This window comes from Urocampus carinirostris, chromosome 18, assembly GCF_059441175.1.
Source record: "Urocampus carinirostris isolate Australia breed hairy pipefish chromosome 18, RoL_Ucar_1.0, whole genome shotgun sequence".
NCBI lineage: Eukaryota > Metazoa > Chordata > Actinopteri > Syngnathiformes > Syngnathidae > Urocampus > Urocampus carinirostris.
In genome coordinates, this window is record NC_142366.1 from 25,564,971 (window position 1) to 25,592,070 (window position 27,100).

The following is a 27,100-nucleotide window of genomic DNA, read 5'->3' on the forward strand; positions in this document are numbered from 1 at the left end:
CTCTGCGCCTTTGTGCATATTTCTGGGGCATATTTAACGGTCTGCTCCGAAATGATCAAGTCCATATTACTTATTATATCAGCAAAGTATCTTGTTAACTTCCTAGCTTCAGCTAGTTGTTAGCATGTAGCCTAATCAAGAGATGTTTTTCCTGAATAAAACAATTCATTATTAAATAAATGTATCTCATACATGATTTGGATTGCGTGCCCAACAATTGTTGGCAATGCGCGCCTGTTTTAATGTTTGGCCCAGTGTTTAAATGGCTACCGTGGTTATTTAGAATACACGCTAACGGTTAGCTGAAGCTGAGAAATTAGCAATATATTTTGCCGATACGATAATCAATATAGGGCAGCACGGTGGCGCAGTGGTTAGCGCGGTACGGTTCTGAGGTCATGAGATCGAACCTCCTGTGTGGAGTTTGCATGTTCTCCCCGTGCTTGCGTGGGTTTCCTATGGGCACTCCGATTTCCTCCCACATTCCAAAAACATGCATGTCAGGTTAATTGGCTTAACCAAGTTGTCCCTAGGTGTGAATGAGTGAGTGGATTGTCTGTCTTTGTGTGGCAAGCAGTTGAGGGTGTCCCCTGCCCACTGCCCGAAGATAGCTGGGATGGGCTCCAGCACCCCCGCGACCCTACTGAGGATAAGCGGTGCAGATAATGAATGAATGAATGAATAACTAATATCAACACTCAATAGCAAGAATCAGAAATATTTAATTCCTCTTAGCTGATATGGAGTGTGCGCTGCAAACTTTTAGCATTTTTGATGAGTGCCTCGGTCCAATCTTTTTGCGTTAACGGATCCACAACTATTCTATTTCTTTGAACAGGAGTGTCGTTGGGAATCCCAGTAAAACTTCAATTTAAGATCACTAACGTTTTAACTCCGATTCTGGCACGCCAACACAAAACCTGACGAAATTTAGCAGTAACGGCAGCTCTCTTTTCATGTCTCCTGACCATTTTTTGGCCTCCAGGGTTAGCCTAGCCCACCGGGTTCATCAAAATGTTGACAGAAAAATGAAAAGGGTCTATAAGATAGAAAGTTTGATGATAGTTTGAGGCCCTAATGTGAAATTTCAAAGGGACAGTGTGTATTATTAAGCGACTCCTGGTGGGAAAAACATAATACATTGAAAAAAACAAACCATGCTGATTTTAAAGAAATAAGAATGAACTATGAAAAAGTCCATGTTTTGAAATACTCATGGGTAGAGATTGGCATTTATTATACCTCATTGTCAGCCATCCTGCTGCTACAGGTACCCCTAAAAACAAAACCTATTTTTTTTTTCCTTTATTTTTCCTTTTCGTTGGAATGATATACATATATTTATCCTACAGTTGACATTAATATGTTATAAGTGTTCTCAGCCCTTTTTGTAGAGTTTTCAGCCGTAAGCTGTTCTTCAAGGCCATGAGTTGTTTTTTGTACAGTCTGTCTCTTTATCTTACATACCAATGGGTGCAACTTGACCTGGAATAATCTGTGCATGCAATAACTCAAGTTGTTTTTCACCGAAAGCCTTGAAAGAAGAAAGGAGGTGTCCAAACAGAAACCAGCTGTGATCATCGGGCGGAAAGCAAGGCGTGCGAAAGAAGATTAATTAACTCTGCGTAGCAACAGTTAGACGGCGGTCTCAACTAGTTAGATAGAACCCCTCCCTTCAGAAAGTTGAGACTTAAGTACGATAGGGCGAACCTTAATAAAAAGAGGAGAGAGATCGAAGATTTCTTCAGAGTGATTTGGGAGATTGGCGGTATACAATCTTCGATCCTCTCCTTGCAAGACATCTAAAAACTGATCAGATTCTCTTTGTCTTTTATTTCAAAGTGTTTTATCATAAATGTTGGGGACATAAACCTAACAATTTATTCTTGTGTTTCTCTTTTTTCACCTTTTTCTTCTTTCTTTGTCTTTATCCCCTTTTCCCACCCGTTTTCCTTTTTTTTCCCCTTTTTATCTTTTTTATTGTCTTCAATTTTCTTTTTTGCAAAAGATTGGGGGGAAAAAAACCTTTTGTGGTTTGGTCATTTTAGGTCTTGGTAGTTTGTCTTTTTAGCACTCGTTTTGGGTTGCACTGCATAATAAAGCAACATTTAGTAGTCAAATAATTCACACCGTCCCTTTGATGTAAGGGCAGTCCACCTAAAATATGGATTCTTTTTTTACAGTTGGATTTATTTTGTAATTCATTCATCATATTTGTTTTTTTAGATGTTATTTTGTGTAGCAATTTCCCCCAAAAATATTTGAGAACGTAAGAGAAATAGAAATTCAGCTTAGCAGAAAGCTTTACAAAGTATACTTAAAAACTTAAATTTCTTTCTTCTTGTCCTCTTGTGGTTAACATGTGAATTGCAGCTAAAATTGATTTTAGTGGAGAGACCCAATGACATAATGTTAATTTATGTACAGGATATTTCAATTACCCAAGATACCTTGCAAGAAAATACAGTTCATTGCTCACGATGAAATCGCCCCTATTTATTACTGCGGAACTCACAGTGGAGTGAAATCCAGTCGAAATCCTTCAGGAATGGGCGATTGGGATTTTTCTGCATCTGAAAACAACAAAAGGCACGCGGACGTCAATGAGTCACCGGTACAAGCTAGGTGAGACTTGCTAACGGGACTGACCGCTTGAAGGCTTGCTGTAAGCAAAGTGCAGCGCCGTTATCTCTTCCTTGGTTCTCTTGAGCCAGACGGCCAGACTGGAGTGTTCCATACTAAGAGAAATTGAAAGAATGTCAAACATAGAAGACTTTTGAGTAAGGATCGACCAATACTGGTTATTAGTATTAAGAGGAGGAAAAGCCATATATGGAGCCGATATAAATTTGCTGTAAAAAGCTGAATAATTAGCATAAGGCATTTCTAATAAAGCAAAAAGAAACAAAGAATATTTGAAATTCAAATCAAACTTTACCAGCTCTCTGAAATCTTTTCCAGTAAATAAATTCAAAACAACTAACATGACTGATCTTTCATTTAAACCTAATCCCTAATTTTATTTCTCAAAATATGTAAAAAAAGAAATAAACACAACAAACATAACCTAAATTAACTTAAAACAAAAGGTGCATGAAAATTTCAAAAGAGCTTGGGCACTCCTCTTTTAAAACCAGATTGACCAACTCATGTTATGGTAACAGCTAATCACTCGGTCTTCCACGTTGGCATGCTTTTATGCTCTTAATGGAAAATGGTAAATGGTCTGCACTTCTATAGCGCTTTTCAAGTCAATGAAGACCTCCCAAAGCGCTTTACAATGTGCTTCACACTTACCCATTCACACACACATCAATAGCTGCTTATTATTCATCACAAACACACACGCTTGATTGACGAACTAGTGTTATGATAAGAGCTAATATATCAGTTTACACCTGAACGTGCTTCCCTCAAAAAGTTATTTACAACTTTTTATGCCATTTCCTTATTACACAGGACTACCACAGACTTTTTAAGATCTCAATTTTATCATGTCGGGACTCAGGAGTTAGCAGAGCTACCGCGGTTTACTCCGCTCCAATATTATTCCTTCTTCAGTGGCTCCGCCCATGGTTGCTTATCCAATATGTAGCGTCCGAGAAAAAGCGAGGGAGGAGGGGGAAAGAGAGGCTCTGCTGCATCTGAGCTTAAATAATCAGCCCTTCGAATATATAAAAATACACATCCTTTAAAATCCTAGTTATCAGTGCCGATAATCGGCCCGCCCGCCCGCCCAAACTCTACTTTTGAGTATGAAAATGTACAACGGTAACACACGCACTTGCGGTCGGGGGCCTGCGAGTGAGGCAGCAGGGGGATAACCGTGTTGCTGAGACATTCGCAAAGAGGGCAAAGGAACTCTCCGTTTTCCACGTCGTAACTGGTGTGACCTCGCAAGCGCTGCTGCCGTCTTTGCTCCTTTAACTGCACGGCCTCGAAATACCTAAAAACAAAGAGGACAGTTTTGCCGTAAAAATAAGGTTAAGACAATTCCCGAGGCAATTGTGAGAGTTGTGATGGATCTGGAAGATGATGGTAGAGAACCGGTAGCGTTGAGTTGTTTGCATTATGAGTTAGCATAAAGGTATTAACTCAGAGAAATGTATTTGTAATTTTTAATTTGGTTCTGTAGGGGAACTCCAAGTGCTACAATGAAGAATACAAACCAGAGAGACTCAGAGACCACACGACATCATTTTTCTTGTTTTTTTCCCCAAGCCTTTTACTAATATTTTGTTGTTTACGGGTATGTGTAGCAGCAAGATCCCCTCCCTTTAGGTGAGCCTTATGTTATTCAATACTTTCTCTTATAAGTATGTGTTAACAATGCCCAATTGAGTTCAAAGAGCCTTTATATATATTTTTCCACCGCGTCCATCGTCTTTTATCATCTGTGTTATGGCCACAGAGCGCATTGCCCTGAAGAGAAGGAGAGGGGGTTTTGTGGGGACAGGATGAAAATGGTGGAAGTAAGAAAAGGACCGTTTCAAATACAGTCCAAATGCCAACCCAAACCCCCCAAAAAGATGTAAAAGGAAGAGTTTCTTCGAGGGCATGTAAGAATTTCAATTATTGCAGCTGCAATGATGATTTAAGCCAACAGATGGCGTCAGCAAGTAGAATATTTATGAAGTTACATACACCACTGTTAAGGATTAAACAAATCTTTTCCAGATGTATTTGATATAGCGTTAAATGATGAAAACATTTTTAAAATACATTTATTACACTTTTTATCTGGTTGAAATTTGTTACAAAATCATTTTTTAACCTCTGCAGTATCAAAAAAATATTTGAATTGGTATTGACGATAACTGAAAAGGGACATTGTCTCATTCAAAGAATGTTGATTTGAATAACTAGCCGTATCAAGTATCATAAAAATGTGTGTTTTTGAAGTACCCGTAGGTCGATGATATGTATTTATTTTACAAAAAAATGAGGCTCAACCGACATGAGTGTGCGCCATCTTGCTGCTACAGGTACCCCGAAAAAAACAAAATCCTCATAAAAATTGGAAGAAAAATGATGCGGTTTGGTCACTTTGAGTCTCTCCTGTTTCTGTTATTTCTTGTGCTTTACAGCACTCTTTTTTGTAGCGTTATACGATCGATAGATAGAGAGATAGAGATAGAGAGACAGAGATAGATCGAGAGATAGATAGATTGATCGATAGATCGATAGATAGATGTCTAGATAGATAGATAGATGGATAGAGATAGAGAGATAGATAGAAATAGAGGGATAGATAGATACTTTAGTCATCCCCCGGAGGGAAGTTCACACTTCCAGCAGTATCCTTGTGTTGAAAAAAATTATAATAAAATAAAAGATATAGAATACAAAAATACCCAATATAACGTTTTGCTATAGAGTATTTAAATAGTGCTACATAAAATACACACAGTCATAAAAATAGGGTCATATGCAAATGTGGGGGCGGGGGTTTAATGTGGGCTTTTACTCCCCCGGGTGGAGTTAAAGAGCCTCATGGCCTGAGGAAGAAATGATCTCCTCAGTCCTTCCGTGGAACAAGACTGTGATAGCACTCTGTCGCTGAAGCTGCTCTTCTGTTTGGAGATGATGCTGTGTAGTGGATGTGATGAATTGTCCATGATTGATTACATATAGCGACATCCAGTGGCTAAATATTACAGTGTCCCTTTAAAAAAATGACTGATGCGACGACACTTGTCCGAATTAAGGCTTGCGGAAGGCTCATCTTACCTCTGCCAGCAGGTGGCATGCATGATATGGCCACAGCTTGTTGTGTGAATACCCATTGAGAGGTCCGGATGAATGAACAGTGGATCGTGTTTCTCTAAAACGACAAGAAAAAACAATTAGTCATGCCTTGGCCAATCTTTAAATCTTTCTTAGTATCTCTAAAGGAAGAAATCCAGGGCGGATTAAAAAAAGTTTTTTAAATTTTATATTTTTTTGTGTCAATCAGTCAGAAATGCACCAGGCAGATGACATCATAATGAGAGCTAGCCCGACCTGTCACAAAACCTTTTTTCTGGTTGATTTCTTTCCACAAATTCTGAGACTTTATGAGATTTCGCCAAAATGTCTGATGGAATGATGGCTGCGTCCTCATCCTTGTCGTCTTTGAATTCCACCAATACGGCCCTGTGTTCTTCATACCTTTCTACCATCTCTTGCTATGTTTCGATGGCCAGAAAAAGTCTCTTCCTCTTCTTTTCTCCTTATCCAGTTTTCTGCATGTCTTTCATGGGATCCGTTCTGAATGATAACCCCTCGTAGGGTTACCATACAATAAAGTGTTTACAGAGCTGGAAGGGGACACGAAGAGCATGAAGGGATTCACGCATACGCACCGGTTACAAGGTAGAACTTTGGGAGTGGCGAATGGCAGCGTATTTCTGCACTGTACTTTTGAGTTTGTAACCTGAAACGCCTTCGTAACTAGAAGCAATATTTTCTACTTCAGGTACTTGGTAACCTGAAACTTTCGTATGGAGAGATATTTGTAAGTAGAGGTGCCACTGTACTTTCCATCGATACCAAAACTCAAATTTGATATTAGCCTGACTGTGACTTATTGGTAGATCAGGTCACATTCTATATTCGAGCCGGGTGTACTCATATAGCTCGCGAGCCATAGGTTTCCCGCCCCTGGTCTCAATTTTTTTAAAAAAAAAAGTCAAATGTAACTCACCTGCATTGGGCAAAGCACGGTAGCGTTTTTTGGATAAAACGGTGGACCTTTGGACAAAAGCCGCCAGCACCATAGCCCTGCCGTGACATTTGACTTCCTGGTTCTCCTGGCAGAGGATGCAAGTCACGAGCTGACGCCGTTCGGCCCCTGCGGCCACCCTGGAGGGCCCCAGGCAAACTTGAGAGACGCAGGTCGGTTCCGAACTGGAAGGACTGCAAAGATTGGTCGAGATATTTAGTCACAAAGTTGACCCATCATGATTGTTTCCTCTAGAGCTGTGACATCATTGAAGGAACACAACTCTTTCAAAATAGCGAATCCCATTAACAAAACATGTGAGGCAGTTTCGGAAAAGGCAACGATTGTAGGGAACAGTAATTGCATACCGCTTATTTCTGCTTGGTGATTGTGGCTTTTTGTTTCAGTGGGTCACGCTTGGTATACATTTACCCGGCTAGCTCCCCGTTAGCGCCGGGGCCGCAGAGGGCTTCCTGGTTTGTCCCGGTTGGCTCTCGCAAGCTGCCCACCGTGTGTGTTGTTGGGCGTTAGCTGTTGCTGCTTATCGTTGTTGGATCCCAGTTATCTTGGCTGCTCACTGCAATTCTTGGTCAGCCAGCCTCTGTGTTTTTCCACCTTTTATTGATCAGTCCCAGTTAGCACCACCACTGGCAGCTGTCTATGTTATTTTTGCCAGTGAGCCTTTTTTTTGCTGTTTGTCCTTTGTTTACTGCATCCACCACAATGCCTAGGCATTACCTACAAAATTACCAAAACTCAGCTTAAAACACTCCTAACCTCTTCGAATAAAACAATATGGCGACTGGCTTGCTAGGGTACTGGTGTTCTTCAGATGACGTCACAGATCAGGATGAAAGACAAGACACATGGTCTTCAAAATGCATCATCTTGGAAAACATTATAGAGTTTATGCTAAAAACATATACTATTCCCCCACATTTTGCATTTTTGACGATTTGGGAATACCTATAACTAGTGAATAATAAGAGTCTACCTGTGCTCCGTATCACCCGACGTGGACGCCTCGAGCTCTTCAAGACTTTGCTGGAAGAGCTCTTTATTCTCATTGATGAAATCTTTCTGCATCTCTGACATCTGAGCCATGATTTTCTCCCTCCGTAGCCGAGCCATTTCCGCTTTCCGCTTCCTCTCCGCTTTGTCTTTGTCCCGAATGGTCTGCGTGGAGACAGCCACCGTCCGTCAACTACCAAATGGATGTTAATGGTTGAAGCGGTTTGGACCTGACCTCTTCTAGTCCATGTCCTGGGCTAATGCTAACAGTGGAGGTTGAGGAGGAACGTTCTCTTATTGTTTTGATATTTGCCACCATCTGTCGACAAATCGATTCCAAACAATTAGGAGACAGGGAAAGAGGGATAAAAGATCAATTTCATCCAAATATGTTCCACCTTGAGAATCCAGTTGATCATGTCTTTGTGGGCTTCGAGGTGAGGAGCATTCTGGAGACTCTCAAGCAAAGCAAGGAGACTTCCTGAAGTACTGGGAGCGTCGCCAGGCCCTAAATAGTAAAACACATTCCATATGCAAATAACAACAACACGATTGTTTTGACGTGATCCATACTGACGTGAGATTTTGGCGGTGTAGATGAAGGTGACGTCGTCTTCGCTTTTGCCGTTTTCCAGCTGTTGTTGCTCTTCCAGCAGGGCCATTCCCACAAGATGGAGCACCTAGACAGTGGTTGGACCAGCAGATAGATTAGATTAGATTAGATGGATAGATAGCTGGCTAGCTAGCTAGGTAGATGGCTAGCTAGCTAGATGATTGGCTAGTTAGAGAGATGGCAACCATATTAGCTATTTAGCAAGCTTTATAGTTATCAAGCTAAGTTTTGACCTTCTTTCCTAGCTAACTTTATTTTTAGCTTTTCTTATGGTGATCCAGATGGCTTTTCACTCCTTTATCCAGCTCTCTTTTAGTTTTTTATCGGTTTACCTGTCTAGCCAACTATCAAGCTACTTGTTTAGCTATTTAGCAAGCCATTTAGCTAAGTTGTTATTTTAGAAATTCAACTAAATTCCAGTTCATAAGTATCGATAATTATTTTTGAGCAATTAATTAGAAGAGTAGAATGAGAATCTATCCATCTATTACCAAATTGATTTATTAATTTATAAATTGATTCATTTTACCGGAAATACAACGAACCTAACTCTAGTTGATGGGTTTTATAAATCGAGCTAGCTATCTGGCAACCCTATTAGCTATTTAGCAAGCTTTCTAGCCAGCTTTTTACCTTTTTTGATAGTTATCAAGCTAAATTTTGACCTTGTTCTCTAGCTTGCTTTATTTTTAGCTTTTCTTTTGGTGATTGTGATGGCTTTTTACTCTTTTATCTAGCTCCCTTTTAGTTTATCGGTTTACCTGTCCAGCCAACTATCAAGCTATGGTTTTAGCTAATTAACAAGCCATTGAGCTAAGTTGCTATTTTAGAAATTGAATGAATGAATGAAACTTGATTTCGAACATTAGTTCATGGATCCTATATATTTTTCCCCATCGTGCTTATCTGGTTTTAGCTTAATTTTAGCACCACTTTTCCGGGACTCGTAACCCGTGTTCACTCTAAGCTGCGCGCATGCGCAACTGCGCACTGCTCGCACATTCTCGGCGCACAAGAAATTCTAGCCAGCGCACAAAAATGAGGGCTCAAAATTACTAATTAAGAAGCGACTTAAGTCAAAGTTACAGTGCATGAAGGTTAAAATACACGGGTTCCCCTGACGTTGTGTCCTAAATGCGGTATTTTGAAGTCGAGTCGAAGGAGAACGGAGTTGAGTAAAGTTAGACGAGTTTGTCGAGAACCGGCTTCTTCGGCTCGGCTCACTAAAAGGAACCGTCTCTTTCGGGTCCTAAACGGCTCTTCAGGTTGTTTTTGCTTCTTTAATCCCAACATGACCAAATATTATGCAAAATTATGCACAGAATGACTTAAAGGAAGGGGGGAATAGAACAACAAAGAAAAAACCACCAAAATGAAAAAGTAGTGAAAAGCTGAGAAAAAAAGAAACATAAGGAAGAGAAAAAAAGGAGGAACATTTTAGAAAAAAGCCAGAAAAAAAGAAAAGAAAGAAATGTAGGAAAAAAAGTAAATAGAGAACAAAAAGAAAAAAGTAACAGCTCGGAAAAAATAAAAACATTTTTTTTAAAGGAATTTCAAAAAAAGTAGAAAAAAACAAGGAAAAAAGAAGAAAAAGTTTGTGTTGCATTCAAATAATTTCCAATGATATCAAGTCAATCTTGTTGCCAACATTGTACTTCCACTCAAAAATGTGATTAAGTACAGTTCTGTGTCTTACAACCGACTCAATAAGCCCCTAAAAATGTTAATATTATGCGACAAAATATATCACGGAAAAAAAGAAATGGATATCTTGTGAAAGAATTGTAAGAACAAACGACATTTGTAGGCCGTACAACCTTTCCAATAGTACATGAGTCAATTCATTCAAAAGAGAAAAATAATTTTGCATTGCCGGAAACTCAGCAAAATGTAACGTGATGTCAAGTTTTAGACATGTTTGCCACACTTGGGCTTACCGTTGCTCACTGTTGTTTCAAGCGTCGCTCACCGACTTTGTGTGAACGCTTAGACCCTTGCAAAATTACAGGGAACATTGCTCGCAACCCATTTAATGCAGTAAGATGACACGTCGTTATTTTAGAAGTGTTAATCAAACTGGAAGCTTTTTGCGCTAGTTAATAACAAAAAAATCATTTTCAGCTTCTAAACAGTTGTTGACTCCTGCAATAGACGACCCCATCTTATTGCATACCTGTCAACCTGTACAAATTACATTTATGATGCATTTTAAGACGTGTACGACGTACAAGAAAATCTGTATGGAAAAACGCAAATTTGTCAATGATGGGTACCATCCGGTATACACCGACTACCACCAAACGGCAAATCAATCAAGTCAAACGAGTTCGCCGCGGTAGCCTCTATCTCGGTATCGGTTTGATGACACCGTGCGCATGTGTCTGCCGCCTACGGATTTCCCATCATGCATCCTTCCGATCACACGTAAACAAAATCTTAAAAAACATTGGATTTCATGTGGTAGTTGTTTGGTGAAAGGAAGTCCGTCTCTTTTTAGAGAACCGGCTTTTTCGGCTCAACTCATTAAAGAGAACAGTCTCTCAAACGGCTCACATGCTTTGATGATTGTTATTACGAATCATTATGTTGTATAATGAGAAAATGGAAAAAAAAGACAGGTTTGTGGTTATCCCTTTAATCAGTATATTACCAACCATAATTTAATGCACAAATTGAATTCATAATTTGACTAAGAAAATTCTACTTAATTATATTTGCATGTATTTTTCCTTCTTTTATAATAAACCTCATTCATGTCGAGCAACTCAGTATCTCACAACAAAATGTTAATGAACAATATATATGATATAACGAAACACATGTTAAACTACATAAATAAAGACGTTTGAAAAAAAAAAATTGAAGATTATTTTGTATTTTGTGAGGGAAAATACAACATTTTGTAGGGGCATGGAGCCCTGGAGCGCGACAGGTATGTTATTGGATCTCACCCTCTGCAGCATGGACTCGGTCCAACCTCCTCCTCGGGGTTCCATGGCCCATTGCAGCACAGCGCTCTCCACAGCCAGCAGCACATCGCACTGAAGAAGGTTCACCAGGCTTGCAAACAGTGGGCATAGCGGGGGAGGGACTGGTGGCATGAGGGCTGCATGGCATACAAAGACACTGTATTTTCACGACCGTAGAGCTCAAAGTGTTAAAAGAGGCAGTCTCCATAGCTGGTTATATTTCTGTATTTTAGGCAGTATACAGGCTCGGGGTGTCGTTGATGTCATGGACTTTCTGGACCATTTTTTTACATATTACCTATGTTTGTTAGTTTTTTAATTGATTTCCACTACGTTTTGTGTATTGTTACCGAATGCTAACTCTATTTCACCCTGGTCATCTTAGAACAAAAAACTGAAAAACTCTTGCAAAAACACTACCTCATACGAACATGTCTATGTTTCTTGCACATGTTGACTGCACTATGTTTACTGCTTACCTAGCACAACGTTCGACTATTTTTTTGCACTATGATGACTATTTTTTGCACCAAATGCATATGTTGACTATTTTTTTGCACTATGAAGACTATTTTTGCACCAAATGTATAATTGCACAAACCCTTACAATACCAAACTGTATGTAACATCCTACATGCCGACATTTCTTGTGTAAATTATAACTATAACCTTATCCTCCTTGTTTCATAACCTCATCTTCTCTGTTCCTTTATCTTCTTGGCTGTTTTACCTCACTGTGAATGTGTGAAACTGGAGTGTCAGGCCCAATTACGTCGTCACAATACGTTAACCTATTTTGTAACAATGACAATAAAGGTATATTCTATTCTATTCTATTCTTAAGGTCTCTTATTTTAACCATCCTGAGGTTTTCGTGTTTGCCTTGCCTGCATGTTGATTTAAGACCAGTGGAGGGTGTCATTGTCACCTGTGCAGTCCTTTGAGACAGTTTGTGATTAAGGGCTGTACAAATAAATGTGACCTGACTTGACTATTTAACACCCCACAGGGTGCAGCAAACGATAGGGCGCGGGTGCCCTCTGCTGGAGCCGCTGTTGTGCTGATCAATGACATCCCGCCTGCATGAAATGTCCCCCCTTGCGCATACAAGGTGGAAATGCTCAGTGCTTTGCTGTTCCATTATAGTCCCCCAAAAATTTAATACGAAGCAATTTTAGTAACGTTTGCGCGAAGGAGGACATTTCATGCAGCACCTGACGACACAGACAAGCATACAACTGAGTTTGGCTGTGGTTTATTCAAATATCGATTACAAAGTAACGCACACTGATAACCTGTCACTACGGCGTTAGCATCCATGAGTACTTCCGCTAACAATGCATTGGGTGTGACGCCACGCATCATTTTCCGCGCAAGCGGGATATGATGGCGATCAGACAAGAGAAAGTTGAAAAACACAAAAGATTGCATCAATTACACAAAAACATCGGATTTCACCCAAAAATCGGAATTGAGCATGAAGCCATTCAGTGTGAACGGCTGCCTTATCTGTGCCTTGTAGTTGTGATACAGTACATTTTAAAACGTTATGCCACTGTTAATCTATAAGTGGTTCTCAACGGAAAATAATTCAGATGCATTGATCTTTAGGGGTCGGCAACCTTTTTGGTGTGGAGTGCCACTTTCAAATTTCCTTGTAAATCAGTGTGCCACAACAAGATTAATGAATCGTACATTTTTTTTAATATCCAACAGAGCTGTCATTTTACACCAGTCTGAATATACAACATGGATAGACATTTTAATCATATAACTGACCAATTTATCTTCCACTATTCGTGTTCATCAATCAACTCAAAAATGAATGTGAATGACAAGTGGAAAGGCCTGTAGCCATCCATGACTTCTACTTTTTGCCACAAGAATTAACCAGAATCAACCATTCTTCATTAACAATGAACTACAATCAAAAAACAAGTGCTATGGACAGCTACCATACCATTCATCAACGATATCTTATAGCAGAAAATATCAAAACTTGAAAATTCGCCATCAGTAAATGGTTTTCTGTGCTTTGCTATGCAGTGAGCAATGTGATAACTTGCTTCAGTGGTGTTTTAGCAATGACAAAGGTCTTTAAGGTCTGTGTTTGTTTGCCGTACCTGGACACAGCGCATTTCAATGTCTAAGCCTTGAATTCATGTTTCGTCTCGTAATGACGTTTAACACTTGCTGTGCGAGGTACAACGCTCTCGAGGCATAATGCACAAAACAGCACGGTCATTTTTTGCAAAAGGGCTCATTCGTCTGTCCACGCTGGCTGAAAAGTACGAGATCTTTTATGAGCCGTCATGATTCGTTCATTTATCGCGCGCGTGTGTTTCGTTGGCTGGGTTAAAACACAGATCTCTCCTCTGCGAGGCGCCGCGCAAACACACACCGACACACGAAGCAGAGGAGGAGGGGCGCTAACGTAAAGCCTCTAAATAACACGGCGCATTTTTAATATATAATCATTATTATTTTGCCGTGCGCTCGCGTGCCACTGGCTAACCCCTCGCGTGTCATAAGTTGCCGACCCCTGATCTATATTAACTGTGAATAGTGTCATTAGCTTTGTAGATAGTCTGTGTGATGCATTCCCTGTTATTCTTACCTGGGTCCTCTCCACTCTGTCTTCTCAATTTCCTCTGAGCCTCCTCTGCCTGCACACACATTACACATTTTATTTTACAAAAAAACATTCACTAACCGCGCAAAAATTAGCAGTAAATATTTGTGTACTTTGGACTGATCCGCTCTGCTGTAGTGGTAGAAGTAAAGGTTGAAGTGCTTGTACCACTCGGGCCGCAGCTCGTAAAGACCCCGGCCAGTCACGCCCGGCTTCCTGTAAATCGAGGTCGATTAATTGGCGCTCAAGTGTATTAAGGTTTCAAATCGATGTTTTCACTGACTTGAACGAAGCAACGCTGTCGATGACGCGCTCTAGCCCGGTCTCCTTGTTTCCCTGTTTGTAGAATAGCAAAATACATTCAGGAAAAGCCAGAAACATGGTTTCAGACACAAGTGTCAAACTCCCGGCCCGCGGGCCACATCTGGCCCGCCGTGTAATCATATCCGGCCCGCAAGACCATTTTACACTATTATTATTAATGGCCCGTCAATATGAACAACGCCGTCTCATCCCTGGACATCATATTCTGACGTTTTAGTCACTGTACCTGTGAATTCATATATGACGTATACTATACTATATACCAGGGGTCGGGAACCTATGGCTCATTCTATGAGTACCTATGGCTCAGAGACAAATTGAATTGCATGCAAATTTTCTCCATCTTGTTCAAAACTTGAGCCATTGATCCTGTTCAGAAACACGCAAACAAAAGCTGAATTTCAAATCAGTACTTTTCAGAATATATAGGGCACGTTTTCACTACAATTTACAGTCAAAGTGTCACACAAAAAAAAAACTTGTTTTGGCTGTACAACGCTAAAGAATCCTTCATATAGAAGCTCACTATATAATCAGTGTTCATTGTTCAGATACTTTTTGATGAATCCACGGAACAAATTGTAAATACGCCAAAACACCGGAAGAGAACTTAAAGTTATTTGATTGGGTGAGTGGGAGGGATGGGTGGAGCTATGCAAATAGTGCAAGCACTCCCTCCAATCTCGCCCTACTCCGTCTGCGCCAAAGGTAAGCACATCAGACTCCCTGTTCTCAGAATGTTGTGACGTTTTTACAAAATCATTTGTGTAGCATTTTCATATTTCTACTTTTGACAAGAGATATATTAAGGAGAGTAAAACCTTTTGGGATATTTAAGGTTTTTTTTAATATATACATTGACATAGGAGCAAAGGAATTTTAATGTTATTCTAATGTTAAGTTGTTTAAGTTAAGTTTTTTTATGTACTGCAAAATAATAAATACTGTATAAGTGATTTAATGTTTGAATTTAATATTCTTGTCTGTTTTGATTCATATTTATGTTCCAAAAACATTCAGTTTAAGTGTGTTCAATAAATGTTTATCCTGGTTGGCCCGCGACCTTAAGTGTGTTTTGAATTTTGGCCCCTTGTGCAATTGAGTTTGACATCCCTGGTTTAAGATGATCTGTGTGAAAAGATAACAGAGGTGTCTTACATTTTCCGGCAGGGCCTTCACCAGCTCACTATGAGCCATAGGTCTGATTGACAACTGGTGGATGATCTCCCTTCGGACTTCGTCGAACTGCTCCACCTGGCCGACACCTGCCACGTAGCGTTCGCCTGACCCACATATGAGACGCATATGAGTAAAAGTAATTGATTCTGGAAAAATGTTGACCCACCAATTACAGTGATGATTAAATGTAGCATCTCTTCCATCAAGGTATTGTTCTGCTGGACCAAATCCTAGAAGATAAAGAGGGAAAATACAGTAAGCAGTGATATGCCTTATATATCGTGGGGCAAATAAATATTTAGTCAAGCACCAGTTGTGCAAGTTCTCCAACTTGAAAAGATTAGAGAGGCAGGCAATTGTCAACATGGCTAAACCTCAACCACGAGAGACAGAACGTAGAGGGGGGAACAGAAAATCACGTTCTTTGATTTTTAAAGAATGCATTTCCAATTTATTTAAACTATTAAATTAAATGTCCTGTGGTGAGGGGCCCTCTCCCCCTGGGAGGTGTGAGAATTCTCCCACCGTGGTCCTGCCTGTCCTAAAAGGCGACCAAAGTGGAGGGAGCAAGGGGACTGGGGATCCTCTCCTCTCTATCTCTACTCCCTAAGAGACAGCAAGGCAAAGAAAGGGGGGCGGGAGACAGGAAGGTCTCGCAAACATTAGTTATAGGGTCACTGAATGTGAGAGGACGTGGAAGTAAAGCGACTGAGTGGAAGAAAGAGGAGATCGGAAGGATGATGACTAAAAAGATGGGGTCACCCCACTTCAGGGATATGACCAAGGTAGATAGATGGATTAAATTAAATCTCAACTATGCAAGAAAACCAGTGCGACGGATTGGTGTAGAGGTAAGAATGAAATGGGCCACGTATCAAGAGATTTTGCGAGAAAATCTTCTTCCATTAGCAAGTGCATATTGAAGAGGAGACATCGTTGGGTCTTTTAGCAGGGCAATCCCAAACACACAGCCAGAGTAACAGAGGAATGGCTTCAGAAGAAGCATTTTATAGTCCTGTAGTGACCTAGCCAGTCTCCAGATCTCAACCCTATAGAAAATCAGTGGAAAGAGTTGAAAGTCCGCGTTGCCCAACGACAGCCCCAAACCATCACTGTTCTAGAGGAGAGCTGTTTGGCGAAATGGTCCAAAATACCAGCAAAAGTATGTGAAAAGCTTGTAAAGAGTTACAAAAAAACGTTTGGCTGCCGTTATTGCCAACTAAGTATTGAGATGAACTGATTTTCAGTTGTTTTTTTCCACATTCTGTCTCTCATGGTTGAAGTTGACCTATGATGTAAAATGGTAAATGGTCTGCATTTAGCGAATTAACAAGCCATTTAGCTAAGTTGCTATTTTAGAAATTCAAATAAATTCCAGTTCATAAGTATCGATAAATACTTTTGAGCAATTAACAGGGATCAGAATGGAGATTTTCATTTTCAGCTGAAATAGCCAGCGTCCAGGAATAAACCAGGGTGGATCCCCCCCCACCGCCCCACCCCAAAAAACCTGGGTTTTAGGCAATTTACTTGTCCAAAACCATGCTTATATTTATCATTTAAGTAACATTTTTAGAAGATTAAAATAATTTGCCCACATAACTGATTTTTTTGTAAATACTGCAAGATAAGTTCAAATGCAGTTCAGTCCCTGCAGCTTGTGCGACAATACGGCCAATTTTTCTAACGGCCGCCAGAGTGCGCCAGAGCAATAAAGGAAAGAGTGAGACAGTCGGATTTTGAATTTGTTTGCTCCGCAAGAGAAAAAGTGAAAAAGTCGGAATGCCTTTGGGGTTCAAAAACAGCGGAAATCCGCGGATCCGCGGAAAATTCTGATCCCTGAATTAATTAGAGGAGTAGAATAAGAATCTATCCATCTGTTACCAAATTGATTTTTTCATTCATAAATTGATTCATTTTACAGGAAATATAACAAACCTAACTCCAGTTTATAGGTTTTATAAAGTGAACGAGCAAAAAGTGTGCTGTTTTATTAGCTAGCTTTCTGGCAACCCTATTAGCTATTTAGCAAGCTTTCTCGCCAGCTTTTTACCTTTTATGCTAGTTATCAAGCTAAATTTTAACCTGCTTTCCGAGCTAACTTTATTGTTAGCTTTTCATCTGGTTATTGAGATGGCTTTTTACTCTTATATCTAGCTCCCTTTTAGTTTATCGGTTTACCTGTCTAGCCAACTACCAAGCTACCTGTTTTAGCTATTTAGCAAGCCATTGAGCTAAGTTGCTATTTTAGGAATTCACATCGAACTGGGTGCCCTTTGTGCTAATAAGTCACCAAAAGCAGCTGGATGCTTGAAAAATGTTGGAGACCTATGGTGTACACGCTTTCTTGTATTTCTTTTAATATGTGTCCATTTTAAAGCAGTTGCAGGGGGTGGGCTTATACGCAGGGTTGGGTAGGGTTACTTTAACTGGATTACTTTCAATGACTTTTGGATGACTCCAATACCAAATATGCTAAGAAAAGACAAAAGAAACTAAATAGGAACAAAATGACTAAATTTTTTGCAGGCTTGGGGAGTAACGGAACACGTGGAACGGCAAAAATTATGTTGGCAGCTGTTTGGATTTATTTTCATTTTGTTTCTGTCGCATTTTATGTAAGTTTTGCCGGAGATCAAAGAGATCAAAGCCAGGAGAGAAAGCTTACCGTGTGTGGTGAGTCGTCATTTTATTCATATTTAGTTTCTAATTATGATTTGACCGCGCCCGTGTGTGTCACGGTTGCCATGGTGCCCAATCGGCCCCCCCTATGTGGTGCCAGCTGCGGCTCGTTGACAGATTGGCTTTCTGTCTATTTAAGCTCAGTGCTCTCACTCTTACTTTGTCAGCCCGTCAAACGAACTTCTTCCCCACAAGACGTGGGTTCTGACTTGGTCCTGTTTTCCTGTGACGTCTCCAGTCCGGTATTGTTCCTGTTTATTTTTGTACTGTTTCATTTCGGGTTCCAGTTTTTTTTTTCCATTCTTGTCCTGTTGGTTAGTCTCTCCAATTTTGGTTCCCGTCTAGTTTCTCCTGTTTACTTTTGTTACCCTGATTCGTTATCAATCCCGTCGGTCTTTGGCTTCCTGTCCTTCTACGCCAGACAGGCTTCCCGGTTCCAGGGTTGGGTAGGGTTACTTTAACTTGATTACTTTCAATTACTTTTGGATTACTCCAATACTAAATATGCTAATAAAAGACAAAAGAAACTAAATATGAGTTGTGAGTCATCATTTTATTCATATTGAGTTTCTTTTGTCTTTTATTAGCATATTTGCTATTGGAGTAATCCAAAAGTCATTGAAAGTAATCCAGTTAAGGTAACCCTACCCAACCCTGCTTATACGGCAGTATACACAATGCTAGAAATTTATTAACACGTCCATACACAAAACTCACCTTGTTAGTCGGTCTATAACGCTTTCGACAGTCGGCGAATCGAAAAATATGGAAAAGTTCAAAACGGCTGAGGACGATCATCAAAAAGTGGTTCGGATCCATCATGGAGGCACCGGCCTGCAAAATGAAATAAAAAATAAACACTAGGAAAACGGAAAAAGTGTCCCTCTTTGGTGGATTCATACCTGCAACATGATGATATCCTTGTCAAACATTTCCACTCTGCACTTAACGTTGTGGTAATAATAAATCTGAAACACAAAACTCAATAGTTTTAGTGAAAGACGATAGACAAACAAGACCCAAACGCAGACTCGAGAGTTCACCTGGTTGATCAGAGAGAAGCCGTTTCTTCTCCACATCCCGGCCAGCACTTGGGCACACAGTACCAGGCATCTCAGTGGAAGTTCAATCAGAAGAGGGGGGCTGAGTTCCCCCTGTGGCAAAAAAGGGAATCTTACACATGAATTTGACGCGTTTCCCCAAAAACATTCGAACTTACCAACGGGAGTTGTTCGGGGAAGCGGGCGGCGACGTCTGTCCTGCTCAGAAGAACATGGAGACCTAAAAATGAAAGGACGGTGCGGCATTAGAATGAGCAGAACAATGGGAATACACTAAAGTGGAAGCTCGGTTTTCGAAGGCCTCTCAGTTCGACCAAAAATTTCAAGAAATTCTTGCTTTGCTGTTCGGTCAAAAAATCGGAGATCGAACGCCGGTAATGCGTGGGTGCGTACGCTAGGGTGCGATGCTGAGCGGCGTACGATTGTTTTAGCCCCTAATTATGCCTCTGAAGAAAGTCGGTGCAAGCAGCAAAGTTGCTACAGGTGAAAAAAGAAAAGTAGTGCGTACAACTATTGCATTTAAGAAAGAAATAATAGCAAAATATGAAGGAGGTGTGCGAGTCCCTTCTGCTGACCACCACAAAGGTAAGAAATCCTCTTCATAAGATTACAATAACGCGAACGTACGATTAGCCTGGGTTAGCTTTAAGTTTACGTTAAACATTCAGGGTGTTGGAACAGAGCCCAACATTCAGGGTGTTGGAACGGAGCCCCCTTTCCAATGAACCGCTCACCACTTGGTGTAGAAACTCGGGTGCTAAAGGACTTGTAAACGACCTGATTTTTTTATTTTTACACGTTCATGTTAGCGTAATCTTTCGTACGGAAGATTACGATAACGCGAACGTACGATTAGCCTGGGTTGGCTTTATGTTTACGTTAAACATTCAAGGTAAACATTCAGGGTGTTGGAACGGATTAAAACGATTTACATTATTTTTAATGGGAAAAATGATTTCGGTGATTGAACAAATCGGTTTTCGAACAGGGTTCTGGAATGGATTATGGTCGAGAACCAAGGTTCCACTGTATATGCATGTTTTATCAAGCACATTTTACTGTTGCATCAAGCTCTCAAATAAAACACACTGCAATTATTAATTTTCTGTGGGGGATCATCTTGATCATTCACCCAATCAGGTATTATTTTATCAATTTTACAATTTTCTTCTAATTTTACACAAAACAAAAATACAGTAAAAAAACCACCATAAAGAAAAATATTTGGTTAAAACATTTTTCCTTTTTATATATTTACATATTATTTATATTTTGTTATGTTTATTATATTTCTTTTTTTAAATGAAAAATAAAATAAAATATGATCGAATCTGAAAAATATAGTAGAACGAGAAAGGTCAATACAAAGAAATGAGCAGAATTTAAAGCTAAAACTAATGTATTTTTATGGGAATTATTAATATTCTTTTTAAATCCATTGTTTTTCAGTTTAGGTTTGTTTTTCTCCTTGGGTAAATAATTTCCATTTCTCATTTGCATTTAAATATGTTTTTGGATTTTACAGTTTGTTTTTGTAGATTTGAGAAAATTGTAATCAAGATTTCATGTGTTTTTCGGGGATCCCCTGCAAAACATATGAAATTACTAATTCCTAAATAATTTGGTGCATAATGTTTTGTAATACATCATTTAAAAAAAAAATAAAAAATAAAATAATCTACATTTGTCACTTGTAATTTTTGGCGAGGACGTTGTTGGGCGTCGCCTTAAAATATACGCAGAGACAGAAATATGACAAAAAGGGAACGTCCTTTAGTCAGCAACGTTCATTCGAGCCACGTTCAAGAGAGACGCTGGGCTTTATACTGTGTTCAACAAGATCACGTGATGTTTTTCTCGGATTCGAAAGTGTTTTTACCGGCCCCGACTAGGCTCAGTCAACATCTTGTGACTTATTGTACTAAAATATTGCTCCAAGACTCATAACATCCTGCCAGATGTCTGCACACCAGGCTGCTGACTTACAGTTAATCCACAACATAATGCTGAGATTGAGCTAAGAAAAATGGGAAAAAATAAAATAAAATAAAAAAAATATTTAAAAAATTTAAAATTAGGGCTTTACACGAATAATTGCAATAGCTGTTTAATGATAATATATTAAACTTCAAAGCGCTTTTCAGTTCACCCAAGACCGGTGTACACAGGGTATCAAACAACAACAAAACAAGAATAAAACAAGCAAGAAATAAATACCAAATAAAACAAAGTCAAATCAAAAAACAGGGGGGCGGTATGTGAAGTACATAATTATTAATTGACCAGTCTAAAGAGGAGGCTTTTGAGTCCGGATTTCTAAAGTGGACAGGGTGGCAGAATTCCGTAGGTCAGGTGGTGATGAGTTCCAGAGCTGAGGGGCAGAGCAGCTGAAAGCTCTGTCAATGTAGAAAGTCACCTAAAAGCCTTAAGTGCATTTACCTGCGAGTAGTCTGCACACAGGCAGGTGGATGGACACTTTGTCCTGAGACACTTGGTAGAGAAAGGTCTCCACGGAATGACCAGCCAGACTTAAGCTGATTGGCTGTTCACCATCAGGAAGGCCGCTGTGACACTGGCTAACTGCACTCAAACACTTCCTGTAGGCCTCAATCAGGACGCGCTCCTGGAGGGAGATGAGGGAAAGAACATTGGTTTAATACGAGGGAAGACGTGCTAAATGTCTTGGCTTTGCAAAAGCAACCTACATGGTTCATGGTAAAACATAGGAAACCTCGCCAGGGTTGTATCGAGCACTGTTTTCCAACCAGTGGGTTGGGGCATACGAGTGTGCCGTGAGACCTTTTGTAATGTGCAGTGATAATTTTATCTGTGCAAAAAAGCATGCTATTGTTTATTTTATTTGACGCATAAAATACATAACTTTTATAGAAATGTTATTTTTTTCTATCAAAAAATAAAATCATAGGTCGAAAAATTTGAGCTTTTAGCTGCTCGTTAGATTGAAAATAAATTCATGTAGCCAATCAGACTAAATAACACTCAGAAAAACACAAAGAAATACTGATCACCAGCAGGTGCTCCGTGGATTATTATCGGGTGACAGATTTGTTGGCGTTTATGGGTATGGGTGTTTACAGTTTGTTCTGTGGGTTTTTTGTAGATCTCTAACGGTTTTTATGTTACAGTCGTATCATTTTCGTAGGTAATGACGTCATCTCAAGGTCATTTTAACCCTTTGGGGGCTTTCATGAAGGTGCAACGTCGATTTTCTCTTTGGTTCTGGTCCCCATTTACCGCAAAAACCCAGGGATTTCATACTCAAACTGCCACTGACATGGAAATCGGTGTGTCATATTAAATATCTCACATCTGTGGAGCACCACTCCTGGATCATGGATATGATGTGCGTCAATTTCATCTGTAAAGTGAAGGCGGCCTCCCATTCGGGTTCCATCTCGATATGTTGCCCCACTTGCCGAAATACCGGGTCCATGCCCTGAGAAACACAGAATATTGATCACCCTTTTTGCATTTAATTCATTCGTCTTTTCTAACCGGGGATATCTCTATTACCTGCATGCACTTCAGAAGCTCCAGAAAAGCATCCAGACCTTCTAGAAACTTCTCTCTGAGCTCCTCACTCCATTCAGAGGGTTGGCTAATTAAGACGTACCTGGCCAAAACAAAACATATTCCAGAGGTGTCAATTTGTTTTGAGGACTTATATCAAAGTCGGGCTTTCTATCCTATGGTTATGGTTTTGAACGCACAAAAATGCATTTATTTGAGGAATCAACTCCTTGCCCTAAAGAATTCTCGCGCCGGCGTGATAAGGGGGCCCTATCGTGGATGCAGAGCCGGAGCTAAAGCTAAACGGCTAGCGGCGATATAAGTCATCGGTACCGTCCGTAATCATGGTACCAAATAAGACCGACGAACTGGCTGTGCTGGTGAAAAACATCAAAGCGCACAGGGAGTGCAGTTTGCTGTGTTTTACGGAAACGTGGCTCACGTCTAGCATCTCGGACGCTAACGTGGAGCCACCCGGAGCTACCCGGCTTCAGCGCTGTTAAACAGAGACACAAAAGCCTGCGGGAAGCGAAGAGGAGGCGGACTGGCTATCTACGTGAACAGGAAGTGGTGTAACCCTGGGCACAAAGATTTCCATCTGCTGCAGGGACGTCTAACTTTTGGCCTAGCGTGTGACGTCATCCACTACGCTGTTGCTAAACTACAACACAGCACCCCGAGGCCATCCTGTTCATCTGTTAATAAACAACAAAAGGATACTGCTGGAAGTGCGAATTTCCCTACGGGGATGAATAAAGTATCTATCTATCCATCTTTTTTTTAATCTCCCATTAGAAATACCCTAACTTATCTTTTGTGCTTTATGCTTTTCCAGTCCAAGATGACAGATAAAAAAACAATCAATTTTTATCATGTTTAGCTTGCTTATTATTTGGTAGTTACTTGAGATCTCCAATGAGGCTCTGGACTCGTCCAAACTTGAAGGCCTGCTGGGCGGTGTAGCGGTCGAATTGGAAGCGCCCCTGCAGATCTCGGTGACGGAGATGATCGACAAATGTCCTGATGATGGTCGTCATCAGGTTCTCTTTCACCATTAACATGCGGGCCTGGAACAAAACCACAGTGGACATCATTTTGCCAGTAATTTAAAGAACTGGTTAGAACCAGCCTCAGGCAGCACGGTGGCGCAGTGTTTAGCGCGTGTGCGGCACAGTTCTGAGGTCATGAGATCAAATTTCCTGTGTGGAGTTTGCATATTCTCCCCGTGCTTGCGTGGGTTTCCTCCCGCATTCCAAAAACATGCATGTTAGGTTAATTGGCCTAACCAAATTATCCCTAGGTGTCAATGAGCTGTCTCTGTGTGCCCTCTGATTGGCTGGCAAGCAGTTCAGGGTGTCCCCTGCCCACTGCTCAAGGATAGCTGGGATGGGCTCGAGCACCCCCCCCCCCCCCCCTCTACTAGTTTCCCCTCCTTACAACATAGGTAAGCAGCTCAACAGTTTCATATTAGGCCTAACCCAAAAATGTTTTCCAACTGGGGCTGCAGCGAACAATTAATTTTTATAATCTATGAATCTGTCGATTAGTTTTTTCAATGACTCGATGAATCGGATGTCTTAAAGACCTTTTTAAATCTTGTTTATACAAATATTGAAAACAACAGAATAGTCTATAATCAGTGTCTGAAATAACTTCTGCCTGGACGCCCAGGGCGTGCATCTTTTACATCGGGCGTACAACTTACAAAACGTCTCTGCCCGGTTGGCTGACTTTTTTTTTTCTTTTCTACAAATAAAACATTTCTAAATCTCTGTTCGTTTTGGAAATTTCAGAATTTCGGTCCGTTTGGCAATTTGCATACTCGGCAGCCAATCAGAAGCCTGCATCGAATAATTTATATTATGGGGCGGCAGTAGCTCAGGAGGTAGAGCGCTCGTCTTGGGATCAAGGGATCCCAGTTCGAATCCCGACTTGTCCGTGTTACATGTCAAAGTGTCCTTGGGTAAGACACTGAACCCCTAATACCCCCAATAAGCAGGTTAGCGCCTTACATGGCTGCAATACAAGGCCACTATTGGGAAATGTAAAGCGCTTTGGGAAGTTATTGACTTGAAAAGCGCTATATGAATGCAGATCATTTCATTTCATTTCAATAACTTTGTGCTTCCGGACTCTCCCGACTGTTATAAGGTCGTGCATTTGCATATAGACGCACAGAGAACACAAAAAAATGAATAAATGGTTAGGAATCAAACCAAAACCTCAGTCCCAGTAGAAAGATTCAAAAGAAGCTAACAAATTTGATGACGCTACAAATCGTAAAGGTACATTAAAAGCATGGTGGAAAGAGGAGTTTACGTGGCTTGTAGCAGACGACGCAACGCAAACATTGCATGAATGAAGATGAGTCAATACAGGTACATACTAATGGCAGATGGAAAACAGCCATGTCATATATATATGCAATGAATGTTCTAAGTAGATTTATAATAAACTTCATTTTAAAGTGTTGTTCTGTTATAGATTCTGATTATCAACCCTTAATAATGCAATTAATTGTCTTATTGCGTTCCAAGTTGTGAAAAATGGGGCAAGCAACTTTATGGCTGGGCAGGCAACTTTTCAGAGTTGTCTGCCCTTTGGGTCCACTAACTTTTTGGCACGAGTTTCAGACACTGAGAATATTCTATAATATAAAACCATTTTTGAAAGTCAGAGTGTTTTTCAATTCCCTTGACAATAAACAAAAATACACCTATATGCTTGCAGATGGTCTTTTCATACCACCTACCTAAAGATCATAATAAATTTGGACTTATCATACAAAACAAAAAAGAAAGAAATACATTTCATTTTATTTGTAGCATTTTTTTAATCTACAAAATAATATATAAAAAATGCAAACACACTTTTAAAAATGTTGTCAAGGAATTGTTTTTTTTTTGTTAAATCATTGAATGTGATAAACATTCCCAATATCTATTCATCCATTATCTGCACAGCTTATCCTCAGTAGGGTTGCAGGGGTGCTGGAGCCCATTCCAGCTATATTCAGGCAGTGGGCAGGGGACACCCTCAACTGGTTGCCAGCCAGTTGCAGGGCCATTCCCAATATGAAAATTAGATATAATCTTCCTAAGAATCTGCCCCTTGTGTAGAGTTAAACATGTAAATATTATTTATTGTATTTTCACTGGATTTATTTTCTTATCTTTCAGATTTTAGAAAACTGCTCCATTTTGTAATTACCGTATTTTCCGCACTATAAGGCACACCTAAAAGTCTTAATTTTTTTTTCAAAAGCTGACCATGCGCCTTATAATACAGTGCGTCTTATTTATGGATCAACATTAAGTCGCAAAGTCTCGCAACTTACGCAACAGCCGCCGACTCGATTTTCCCCCGAACGTGGAGTAGTCCGCGGTGTATGCTGGGATTTATATACTGGCGTTTCATTGGCTAACCAATGTGTCAATCATCATTTGAATCGATCGCTATTGGCTGAAGTTATTCGGAGCCTCGGATTGGCTAGAGCGCCAAAACAAACCCTGCAATTGGCCGAAAAAGATGTATCAATCATCCGTTGAATCGATCGCTATTGGCTGAAGTTATTCAGAGCCTCGGATTGGCTAGAGGGCCAAAACAAACCCTGCAATTAGCCGAAAAAGATGTGTCAATCATCCGTTAAATTGATCGCTATTGGCTGAAGTTATTCGGAGCCTCAGATTGGCTAGATGGCCAAAACAAACCCTGCAATTGGCCGAGTTTAGCAATGGCGTAGCAAGCTTAGCAAGCTTGCTAAAGTACACCATAAAGAAACATGTTTTATTAGTCTGTATTTGTAAATATTTGAGTCTCCTGGATTTACTTCACTCACGGTTGTAAGAAGACCATGATTGCGTATCATTATTGAACGTGAGAACTTAGGTGAGTTATGCGGCTTTATATTTTCCCGGTATCTTGTTTTAGAACGATCTTGATGTTGCTGTGATGAGTTGAGTGAATTCAACTCAATTCCAATCGTTTATTCTCATATGCACAGTTAAGTTGCGAGCGAAAAAGAAAATAGAAACTAAGGAATGGTTGGCATTTCTTGAATCCCAAGACTTTAACCTTCCGAATGATATTTGGAACGATGCATTTGAGCGACATGGTACGGACACCGCATCCGCACGTGTTCTCGACACGTATTTGCTTCTTTGCAAGCTTTGGGAATGTTAAGGGGGTAATAAGTTGGACTGAACCATCTGACTGTTTTGTCGACGTTCCCATTGTAGCGCCTTATAACCCGGTGCGCCTTATCTATGGAAGATATAGGACCAAAAACCATTTTTTGGGGGTGCGCCCTATAACCCGGTGCGCCCTATAGTGCGGAAAATACGGTAAACAGTCAATCCCTACAAAGTTGAATCTTTCATGTTAATTTTGTTTGTA

The 27,100-nt window shown here is 40.3% G+C and overlaps 1 protein-coding gene across 1 annotated transcript in view; it reads right to left on the bottom strand.

Moving 5' to 3' along the window:
- Positions 1 to 27,100, bottom strand: part of ubr2 (ubiquitin protein ligase E3 component n-recognin 2) — a 63,453-nt gene that overhangs the window by 14,988 nt on the left and 21,365 nt on the right. Inside the window, exons 12-34 of the mRNA XM_088322038.1 lie at positions 23,609 to 23,772; positions 22,709 to 22,808; positions 22,503 to 22,631; positions 21,614 to 21,797; positions 19,333 to 19,394; positions 19,157 to 19,267; positions 19,016 to 19,081; positions 18,831 to 18,947; positions 15,598 to 15,661; positions 15,411 to 15,535; positions 14,212 to 14,264; positions 14,042 to 14,144; positions 13,914 to 13,962; positions 11,279 to 11,433; positions 8,292 to 8,394; positions 8,113 to 8,222; positions 7,950 to 8,033; positions 7,698 to 7,879; positions 6,686 to 6,897; positions 5,731 to 5,824; positions 3,785 to 3,946; positions 2,650 to 2,738; positions 2,516 to 2,573 (exon numbers count right to left, since the gene is read on the bottom strand). Coding sequence (XP_088178164.1) covers positions 2,516 to 2,573; positions 2,650 to 2,738; positions 3,785 to 3,946; positions 5,731 to 5,824; positions 6,686 to 6,897; positions 7,698 to 7,879; positions 7,950 to 8,033; positions 8,113 to 8,222; positions 8,292 to 8,394; positions 11,279 to 11,433; positions 13,914 to 13,962; positions 14,042 to 14,144; positions 14,212 to 14,264; positions 15,411 to 15,535; positions 15,598 to 15,661; positions 18,831 to 18,947; positions 19,016 to 19,081; positions 19,157 to 19,267; positions 19,333 to 19,394; positions 21,614 to 21,797; positions 22,503 to 22,631; positions 22,709 to 22,808; positions 23,609 to 23,772 — 2,576 coding nt within the window. The remainder of the gene's footprint in view (positions 1 to 2,515; positions 2,574 to 2,649; positions 2,739 to 3,784; positions 3,947 to 5,730; positions 5,825 to 6,685; positions 6,898 to 7,697; positions 7,880 to 7,949; positions 8,034 to 8,112; positions 8,223 to 8,291; positions 8,395 to 11,278; positions 11,434 to 13,913; positions 13,963 to 14,041; positions 14,145 to 14,211; positions 14,265 to 15,410; positions 15,536 to 15,597; positions 15,662 to 18,830; positions 18,948 to 19,015; positions 19,082 to 19,156; positions 19,268 to 19,332; positions 19,395 to 21,613; positions 21,798 to 22,502; positions 22,632 to 22,708; positions 22,809 to 23,608; positions 23,773 to 27,100) is intronic.